The following is an 11244-nucleotide window of genomic DNA, read 5'->3' on the forward strand; positions in this document are numbered from 1 at the left end:
ACAGAGCAGAGCCCTGAGGGCCAGGAAGGAGGGAACCAGCCACTTCACTCCAGGCACACAGTGAGAGTGCTGGTGCTGCAGCCCCCAACTAGAAACAGCCAGGTTTGCTTTGGACAAATGATCTGCTCCTTCCAACCTGGTACAGGCACTTAGATGGTTTTGGCTGCATAATAGCTAATTATTCCTTTTCAGTCTAAATCAGACAGATTTGTTTTCTGAATTTCAACATATTTGATATAAATAGTGCTCTGCTTACAGAGAATTATTCTGAAGAAAACAAACTCAGCCCAATTTAACTCATTTTTAAGAAAATTGCAAAGAAAACAAAACAAAACACAGAAAGTGACCTTAAACACATACTGTTCCCCTGAAAGAAATCAAACCACATTCTCTCTGCAGTAATTAAACTGGTAAAGGAATGCACGCTATTAAGCAGAAACTAATGTTGTCTGAGTGAATTCTGGTGGTATTTGAGAAATAAAATAAATGACAAGTGCTGATAATTAGATTTGGTTGGGTAATTGAATATTGCTTTGCTTTACAATTATGTGAACGCTATACATGAGACAGATATTATGGAATAAAAGTTCTTAGTCCTGGTTTTATAGCCAATATTCAACCAAACCAGTGGGAGCAAAGACTACAGAGACAGCTCTTCTCAGAATAGAATAAAAATGAATAAAAATAGAATAAAAATAGAATAAAAATGCTACTGCCTTGTTAAGCTTTGCAGTAAAGCCTGTGAGTCCTTAAAGCAGCCTTAGACTTATACACCTTTTGCTAACCGTCCTTAGCATTTTTCTCTGTATTTCAAAACCCTGGCAAAAGAGATTAGGGAAATATGGCTTTTACTCAATGGGTTGGTGTGGTCACAGAGGACTACATATTTGTTGAAGGTCAAAGTAGAGGACATGTTAACATGCAAAAGAAATGGGAGGTGGGAATTTGAGAATATAACTTTTCTTCAGTCAGAGCATTTCCATGCATGTATTTGTTAACTCTTGTCATACATCTAAATCAATCTGCAGACATACTTCAATAAACCTGAAGGCCGAGGTCTGATCTCAGCAGTTCCTTGTGCACAGAGTGAGTGATCTAGGGAGAGATGCAGTCACAAATAGCACACACCTGAGATTGGGATGGAAAACTAACATGGATTTATGGAGCGCAAAATCTCCAAAATATGGTCAAAGGTTACACTATTCGTACTACGAGAAGGAATGCTATAGCAAAGGACTTGAAAAAGTCTTTTTAACATGGTGTCTGCTATGTACTAGTAAGAACTGTGTTCTTTTTAGGATGGTAGTTGTTTTGTTTTGTTTTTAGATTAGCAAGCTGTGCAGGAAAACTGTAAATGGAAACAAAACAAGCTAATGACACCTCTGACTACTGATACAATTTTGTGCATACCTCCAAACACCTTTTGTGTCATTCTAATTATTCTCATGTTGTGCTTTGCTACCATTCCCAGATGTCAGATCATTAAGCTAGATACTAGTACGTACGGTGGCTGGGGCAGGACTACTGACTGGGATCTTAAATTATCAAAACAGAAACAATAGTATAATGGTGTTAATTAATATTAGCTTGTATTAACTAATCATATTAGCTAAAAAGTGGGAACAGATAATACAAATTTAATAAGCCAAGCAACATAATTGTTGCTGCAGTTTTATATATTGATCTGTAGAAAGTTCTGAAAGATTGGATAAGAAAAAGTGGTCAGTTTTCTAAAATTCTTTGCTTATTTGCCACTTGACATTGTAAAAGTCTGCTTCCTTATTAGTATGTAGTCCTTTAGTCAATAGGAAAAAGGGTTTTTACTGACCAATAATAATTGACAGATAACTTGGAAATTTTAAAAATTAAGTTAAATATTAGGAACTGACTGATCACAGGCTAATAAATCTAAATACTAAATTAACTCCAAACTACAAAAAGCCTATCTCAAGAGGCCATTCACAGAGTAATTAAAATAAAATAAAATAATTGCATTGTGAAATTATTGGCAGTCAAATACTCATTCACGTCTAATCCTACATGATTCCCCCTGTATGTTAGCTGTACAAAATACAGACTAGACTGGCTAGACCTTAAACTCCCTACTGGAAAACGACTCCTTCAAAACATTGCTCAGTGTAGGACAGAAATAGTCTAAAATATATGCTGTACCTCACCTAGGAGCAATAGTACATCAGAGGAAGTACCAAGGGGTGAAAAACTGTGGTCCATCAGGAAATTAGCTGAGATGCTCGCTGTTGTGTTATGTGCTGTTGTGTTAAGTGCTGTTATTTTTACTGTGTCAGCAAAATAGCCAGAAGGGACTACCTTAATTGAAATATAGTGACATTTTTTTTTCTGTTCTTACCAATGAGGTTAAGAAAAAATAAACATAAACTCAAGCTGAGCTTGGATGGAGCTTCTGGGGTCCATAACCTACTATCATAGCTGGTCTCCAGAGCTGGGGAAATGTGTGATGTTCTTCCTCCCCATTTGGCCAGCACCAATGAGACTGTAAGAAATTGGATAATAAAAGTGGCTCTTCAGCTTTTTTTTTCTCTAAGAAATGAAAGATCTGGGAATTGTCTTTAATACATCACTCAGTTAATTTTATGCTAACAATCTGACACTGTAAATTCTTACCCATTTACAAAAAGATCCATATTCCTCTGCACTGAACACCTTCTAAATATTTTTTGTAGAGCTTTTAGACATTCAAGACAACAACCAACAGAACTATCCATCTCTTCCTGCTCCCCTCCCCTCCCAGGTTTCCGTTGTGCTTGAATTTACTATAAAAACATCCTTTTCTGTTTCTCAAATAACTGACCTATGCTCATGCTCAAGAGCTTTCTATTGCAGCAGCAAGGTCACTGATATCCTTTTGTGCAGAGTGTTCCTGCTACAGAGGAGGAGAAAGAAAAGAAGCATCTCCCAGGAGCTAAGAAACTTCCAGGTCCTGCTGTCAACTTATCAGAGATTCAGAACATAAAGAGTGAGCTGAAATTTGTCCCCAGAGCTGAACAGTAGTTGGAACAAGCAGGTGAGTAAGAGAGGTTCTTTGCATGGCTCTAGGAAAAGCAGGCTGGTCCAGAAACATTTTTTTATGTCAAAAGATGTCTTTTCAAAAATTAAAAAGGACCTGGAATCACATTCCTTCTTTCAAAGACAAAATATATGGTGTAAAAGAGGTCTCATGATCCTTGGAATTCTTTATTTCATAAAAGGAGCATGCAGGAGACTGTATCTGATGATACATGGCATCCATTAACCTACCTAACAAAAAGTGTATTTGGCTATTATATTGAAGGCAGCTAACAAATACCATCTTTGTGCTTCACAAGCACAAGGTCCAGTTCTGCTGAATACAGGACTTGTATGTCTGTACACTAACTACAAATGAATGTATTACAATGCAAATAATTTCATTACAGTGAGGGACAAGTAGGTCAGTATTTTTTAAAAAAATCCTTTAGAACATTAGAGATTGGATAATATTTTATTTCTGTAATTCAGAGCTAACATAGTAATGGCTCCATGCATTTAATCACACAAATGCACCCAGTGCCACTTGTGACACCCAAGGATGTGCAACATATCTTTGAGGATCACCTCTCTCAACCTACTAGCTACACTTTTGATGCAACCCAAGATACAGCTGGCTTTCTGGGCTCCAAGCATAACTTGCCAGCTCATGTTGAGCTTTTCGTCCACCAGAACCCCCAAGCCCAACTCCACAGGGCTGCTCTCTATCCATTTTTCATCCAGCCTGTAACCATGTTTGGGATTGCCCTGACCCAAGTGCAATATCTGAAGTTTATTGTACTGAAGTTTATTGCCTTGCATGTTAATGCAGATTTCAGAATTATTTTAATGTGATTTCAAACAAGGCCAATAAACCTCTGTTGTTTTACATTCTGAGCCATAAAATAATAATATTTTCCATCCATGAAATTATCATTTTGTTTTCTTTGAAAAGCCTGAGTCAGTAAAGATGCAGTTATAGTCAAAGTTCAGCTATATAGAGAAGTTTTAATACAAAACAAACAAACAAACAAAAATTGCGACAGTAAGAAAAAGATACTTGTGTCACAGAGTAGTCATCTGACTTGCCAGTTGTGCCTGACACAAGTCCTTTTTATCATGAAGAGAGACAGAGGAGCTAAGCTGAGTAAAAGAACATCATCTGGAATTTACTGCACAGAAACATTAAAGAAGAGAAAATAAAAAGCAGTGCAAAAGGATTCTGTGAACACAGAAGTGCTGCGGTCCAGGAATCTCGAAAGAAATGGTGTATAATCTGAGTGAATTGTCCCAATACACACTGTACGTTAATTTATTTTTAATGTGCACCATAAATATGCCATTTAGAAGGAAAATATTTATTTCTTACTTTTAACCAGTTCTGCCATAATGTGCATGTTATTTTTGAAGCAACAACAACAGAGTCTTTCTCTTCAGGAAACTTGGGAAAAGGAAGGTTAACATTTTGTAAAATGTACCATTGTAGTCATCACACTAAAGCAGTGCCCAGAGAAATACGAATTTTTAATGTGAGGCTTTAAAGATTTTTTTATTTTTTTATTTTTTTATGTAAGAGATATTTAGATAGAAATTTAACCCCATATGTAGTCTCAGGTGACTGCTATTTTCAATGTTTAAAATTGTTATTTTATAATTAGCTTACTGAGAGTCTGACAAAAACATTTAGGGCACATGCAGATATTCACTATAAAGAAAAGATTTCTACAGGAATATCAGCAAAGTGAAAGTGAAAGCTGTGAGGTCATTATGAAGTCATTTCTGTCTTTGTCCTTGTGATGTTGTATTTGATTATCAGGTCCCAAGGCTGACACAGATGGGATGGCTGATCACATCATTCATGGAAAGGGCAGAAAGGAGGAAAGGGTGAGGGGACTCTGAAATACAGGAAGGTGACAAGAGGGAATGGTTGTGTGAAATAACATTGTGCATTTGGGAGCAGGAGGTGATCAGAGGTTACACACATTCAGCCATTAATTACCCATTGGAAGTGCATGTGATTGATTGGAGGTGTCTCCTCTAGGAGATAAGCAGTGGAGTGTTTCTGATTCCAAATATTCCTGCAGTGATGCTAAATGTGATCACTGTTTACCTGTTTATCTGACTGATGTGAGAAATACTGCGTTGTAGATTTTGGATAGTACAGTCACAGATCACATCTGAAAACTTAATTTCTAGAAGATTTTCAGACATGGTACTCACTGGAGACTAGGAGTTCAGTTTTAGTTGCAGTGCAGAATTAAGCATATGCATAAATTCTACATAAAATTGAAATGTAAATCAATCACTTGCCATATCCAGCAGCCTGGAAAGGTACTAAATCTAAGGACTGTCTCCCATAGAGGATGTTCATCAGTTCCGTTGTTTTAGGCATGACCTGTAGCCTTATATAAAATGTGGTGTAGTCAGTGAATTGTTTTATGACTGTCCATTCCAAGCCAGTGAAGATTATCTTTTGTGCAACAAGTCCATACTAACATCTGTCTGATATGCTGCTTCATGTCCAAGAAGGGGTTACTGACCATCCTCTGAAAGCGATGCTCTATAAAGAATGATGCATTGACTGGACAACAGAATATGTCTGTGCAGAGTGCATACTGATAAATGAGTGCATTCTTTGGATTTCATTGTTTGGAAATGAATTCTCTCTCACATCAGTACAATAAACTTCAGATATTCACAGTCGAGGGATTTCCCTTTGTTGGTATTTTTTATATTTCTCATGGTATGCTGTATGCTGTAGGTACCCACTGAAACTGGTGGAATAGCTCCAAATCCTCTGGATAATTTCCATTATGCTGTGATTCTATAATAAAATATCATAAAAGTATCAAACATATACATAAAAATGTCAAAAATATCAAAGGTTTTATAACTACAGCAGTTATTTTTAACACTTCCTTTCAGTGCTATCATTTGCCAATGGATGGTTTCAGTAAATTGCAAGTCAACATGGCCAATTTTGTTTAGATGTTGATCCATGTTTTCTTGCTTGGTTTTAGAGTGCAAACCCATCAGCAAAAATAAAAAATGAATAACATTATGTTGGTCCATTATTTACAAATCTACTCCTGCATAAGTTGTAGTTTAGAGTAACTTCTGTTAAATATTTTTGTTTTTGCTCTTTCACCAAATTAGGGAATATCGAGAGACTTACTAAAATCACAGTTGTGAGTCTAACAGTTTGTGGGAGGGATATAATTAGTAAAATGTCATAAAGCTGAATCCAGTGAAGGTCATAAAGTGCTTATCAGTTAAGATATTCCTGTAGTCATCCCTTACTGCTGGTCTGTCATCTATAATTAACTCATTAGCATATTCTGCTTTGTCATAATGATTTTTTTTTCTTCCACGGAACTACAGACGATGAGTTTGATGGAGTCAGTTTTAGTATACAAATGAGTTGTGATTCATTTTCCTTTTCTCTATCTACATTTTTTTTGCTGCTTCCTTTGTACATACACATTTCAACATGCATAAGAGTGAAACATGCACAAAATAAAATAGCAATGCAATAGCACACACTAATCAGCTAAGTATATATCCTATTGAGAAAGCCATTGTAGGAAGCATTTAATTTGACAAAAGGAGCCTGCTATGGCTGTGATTTGTTACTGATGGTTGTGATACCTTATGTGATAACTAGCATGGTGATTGCACATGAAAATAACGATTGAGCAAAAATTGTAATTTCTCTTAAGTATAGTTTATATTAATTGCAGCCAGTTAGTACCAGAACTCATAGAATATTTGGATTCTTTCTATATCCTTTACCCTGGCATTGTCTTCTGGACATATTTGGAGAAAGCTCTCATTTCAATCCCAATTACAAATGTATTCAGAATTTGGTCAGACAAGGTTGTTAAGCTATGCCTGGGCTGTTGCCCACTAACAGGGTGCCTGTCCTGTTCACCGTATGAGAAACAGCCAGTACTTGCAGGGAAGCCCTGGTCCTTACCTGGAAGTCTCCTGAGCAGAACTGCTCAACAAATATTAGTTCTGTTGTCAGCACGGGAGTTGTATTTTGAGGGCATAAGAACAAACAGCTAGTAAGAACTCCCCAGGTCAGCTCAGACTTGCAGCATTACCTCCTCTACAGCATTCCTGTCTCACACAAAAAAAAAAACAAAAAAAAACAAAAAACAAACAAACAAAAAAAAACGAGGAGTCTTGTCAGCACAGCAACCTCTGAAATTGGCACCACTTGGAGAAGAAAGAGAGAGGAAGGGAAAACAGAAGTCCCTTAGAGGATAGAGCTCTTATATCCATACTAAAAGACGTTCCTTGGTGTCACTATTAATTATTTGCAAAAAATATCAATTACCCTGGGTTAAAAATACACATTTTAATTTTGCCCGCTGAGTACTGTGGATGTTAATAACAGTTTCATGCTATGTACTGCTTTTGAACTGCATCTCACTTGAATGGTAGCCATCTACCTCTCCTTATGTCACTGCTTGGATACACTTCTCAATGATTGCATCTCATTCCAGTACTCAGGTAGACCAGAAGAACATAGTTAAGCTGCTGTACAGTAACAAGCAAAGTTACTGATGTTTTCTCCAGAAAACATATCCAGTGTCTTGCTAGTAGAGAACCTTTGAACAGCCCCACAGTTTTAAGAAAATGTGTTCATTTGATTAAGCCCAATTATCCAGACCTCATGTGAGAAATGGAAATTCTACATCCAGAGGATGTTGGAGAGTTCATATGAGGAGTTCAGATGTCCTTCCTTACCACAAGTGGGAACAACAGGTTGAAGAGAAAGAATCTGTTTGCAAGAAAATCATCCAGTTTCTTGCTGTCAAACTCAGAGAAGGCTCAGAGGGGGATCTCATCAATGTCCATAAACACCTGAAGGGAGGGTGCAAAGAGGTCAGAGCCAGGCTCTTTTCAGTGGTGGAATTTCCAGATTAAGAGTGCTTGGGGATTTCATGGCCAGTCATCAATTTTGCCAGGCAAATTTAAATTTATAAAATTTTCTTAAGAAACTAAGTAGCTGAGTTTTGTTGTTGTTGTGGGTTTTGTTTGTTTCCTTGGCAGAATATTTAAGGTTCTTTTGATGTGCTAAAGTTTCCAAGTTTTTTTTTTTTTTTTCTTTTTGAGTCTACCAATGTCATCCTTCTAGACTTTAAAGCAAAAGAGCTAGAAATTTTTATTAAAAGAGAAGACTGGGATCCCCTGGACATACTTTGATATGAGAAAAACCTTTGGAATCATGTTATCTCCTTGATTTAAAGAAATAAAAATTACTCATGCTTTGTCTCCCAGAATTTCTGGGTTTTAAAGTAAAGATTTAGTTCATTCTTTCTAACATGGCCTGCAGATGTCCATTATGAACTGAGGGTCTCTTTTCTACCACTGCTGAAATGCTGCAGTAAGCCCCAGCACGTAGTTTCTGGGCCTTTACAAATCAAGGAGAGGTTGCCTTCACATTCACTTGTTAAATGGTGGAATTGAGCAGGTAAACAGGCTGGAGGGGCTGCTTTCTAAATGCCTAACAGGGCTTAAAGGTATGCATTTAGAGACTGACTCTAGAGAGTAAAGAACAGGGAATGTTCTCATGAGCAGCAAATGCTTCCCTATGAAGTAGTTACACAGAAAAAGATTGTATATTGTAGTTTTGAAAACTAATAACTTCAAAACAAACCCCGTAAAATCAGAAAACATTTTGCTACAAAGCAAGCTACAAAAATGGATTTTTTTTTTTTTTTCCAAAACATTAAATATGCAAAACAAATATCTTTCATTTCCAAGCTATGTCTTCAAACAGGGTGTTTTTTTTACTGGAAGAGACAAGCACGAAGTAGTAACTCAAAGTGCTCTCATTTTCCCCAGGAGCCCGAGTGTGATAGGAAGCCACTATGAATTTTTACAACGTGATCGTGTTATTTACTACTCTGCCATTGCCATATTCAGGGCTCACTCAGAGAATTTGCAGACATGTAGAGGTCAACAGGCCTCAACAAATACACAGAAGAAATTTCTTCATTGAGCCTCTCACTTTGACACATTAATGCTCTTGAAGTAACAAAATACTTCCCACACTGGCAATCTGGTCTCACAAATCTCTTCTCCTTTCTCAGATGAGAACCATCAGTCTTCAGGGTGGGAGAAAGGTCCAAGTATTTGGTTGGAAAGCTGAAATTATTATTTTTTAAATGAGTCTCTGCTGTCAGTACCTGCTTTTGTGTGATCCCTCTGTTGATTAGTTAGCCCTGAACTTCTGTTGTCACACTCCCTTGTAGATAATCCTGTTTCCATCAGTGCTGCTCCTGACAGATTTTGTAAGAACTAAACTTTTCAGTGAATTCCCGAGTTGGCACTATTGCTGGTTCCACACTCCTAAAATGAAACTTAAAAAGGCAGGAAGCCTCCCGAAGTTATCAGATATAGAGAGACTGGTGAAGTGTGAAGACGGGTTACATTCTTGCTTATCTCTGCTATATGTAGTAAGAGATAGTGTGAATTAATCACAACATTAAAAAATAAGTATGACTGGCATGTATTGTACTTGGAAATCTTAGAAATCCCTACAGCCTTTGGCCTCGATTAGGGTTATTGGTGAACAGACCCTAGTATTTGGAGAATGCCGCCTGACTTACATGGAGCTTACCCTGAGGCACGCGTGCAGGAGACCATGTAGAGCTAATTGGGAGCCACGGGTGCTAGAAACCATTTGGACAGCAGGAAAGAGGTGGTACCAAACACTACAAAAGAGTGAGATGAAGGCTATTTTCTGCACCTAGAAACGGTCCTGCCAGCTTTCGGTATGTGTGGAGCCCTCAGACATTGTTATGACAGGTGTCATCAGGAACCCAAAATAACAAATAATTCCGGTCACTAACCTGATGGGTTAAAACTGGGCACAAGGGTTTTCAAGTGCCTCCGTCAGAGTAAGAAGGCTAACTGCTTTTGAATACACGAAGTGCAACTTCCTACATTATTAACAGCTCAGCTGGTTTTATCAGACCTACATAAATTGTAGCCAATTAAGCTGGCAGTATGATCTGAAACATCATGGCTCTGATGTGATCATCAAATGAATTTTCTTCCCCTAAATTTAGTGCCTCATCATTTTGTTTTATAGCTTTTATTCGTTTCATTTGATAAGAGACTACCTAATCATGTTTTCACAGCCTTGTGCTCAAGAACCACATAAATTACTGCATCACCGTGCTTTGGAATTTTTGGCATCTCATTCAGGATTTTGGCTCGATATTGCATGAGCCTTGTCATCTGCGTCTGGGAGCAGACCATCTACAAGTGTCACAAATCCTTCTCTATACTTGGCATTAGGCCTGCTTCAGCCACTCAGTTATTCCTTGTGTGCCTTGTTCTGAAAAAATACAGCTTTCTAGTGTCAAGGCTATCTCTATTCCACACTCGGTTGCAAATTCCTTCTGAGAAAAAAATAGCATCATATAATGGCAGCTATAGGTAGAGCTCACCATGACAGTAATTCAAACCTCTGTTTGCTATTGGGCAGCACTACTGAGGAAATATTATTCTGCAGATTATTCTGTAGATACCTGTTTTTTGCTCTCCCTATCTGCTCCAGTTTTAACCACCTTATTCCCCTTTGACCTGCTGCAGCAGTCTCAAATACAATGTATTCCATGCACTAGGAGAACAAGCTACAGGACATAAATAAATATTTCCTGTGAGTCATACTTTATTTCTCACATTTTATTTGCTGCAACTTGTAGCTACTTTAAATGAAATTTAGCTGAACTAAACTTTGCTTAAACTTGGGAACAAGTATAAAATCTGGGATTTTGTCTCTCCATTTAGTGGTTAAATTAGTGTGGCTGTGCTTGTTTCTTGCACAAACGGCTGAGCTCCATATACGGGCATGGATTCAATAAAAGCAGAATAAAACCCTCAGACTTGGTGCTCAGACCTCACGCCCCCACTTTGGTAGAGTTGTCATAGCATTGCTTTTAATTTAATAATGCAGTTGTTCAATTGGTTGAAAAAATAAACCGAGTCCTTCCTCTGTTAGTTCTCCTGGGTCTTTGTTCCTGTTTGCTGCCTCAGAGCAAACCTTGTCTTGAAATTGCTGTTCCTCCTGCATGGCCTTACAGAGCCTTTCTCCATACAGAAATGTAATCTTGGCGTGAACAATCGCTGCGACTGTGAATGCACTTAGGGAAGAAGTGGGCAGTAGCTGTACGGGGCAATAGCCTTGCTTGCTCACAA

General features: G+C 37.8%; 1 protein-coding gene across 13 annotated transcripts in view; it reads left to right on the forward strand.

The window, feature by feature from the left end:
* SMPX (small muscle protein X-linked) overlaps positions 1-11244 on the forward strand; it is a 40848-nt gene that overhangs the window by 8733 nt on the left and 20871 nt on the right. For 7 of the 13 annotated variants that reach the window (XM_035318241.1, XM_035318865.1, XM_035318591.1 and 4 more), the window contains exon 4: positions 2893-3043. In XM_035318241.1, coding sequence (XP_035174132.1) covers positions 2893-3030 — 138 coding nt within the window. In that variant the 3' untranslated portion in view covers positions 3031-3043. The other 6 variants (XR_004748518.1, XM_035318457.1, XM_035318384.1 and 3 more) reach the window with 6 other exon arrangements.

This window comes from Oxyura jamaicensis, chromosome 1, assembly GCF_011077185.1.
Source record: "Oxyura jamaicensis isolate SHBP4307 breed ruddy duck chromosome 1, BPBGC_Ojam_1.0, whole genome shotgun sequence".
In the NCBI taxonomy this organism is placed as follows: Eukaryota; Metazoa; Chordata; class Aves; order Anseriformes; family Anatidae; genus Oxyura; species Oxyura jamaicensis.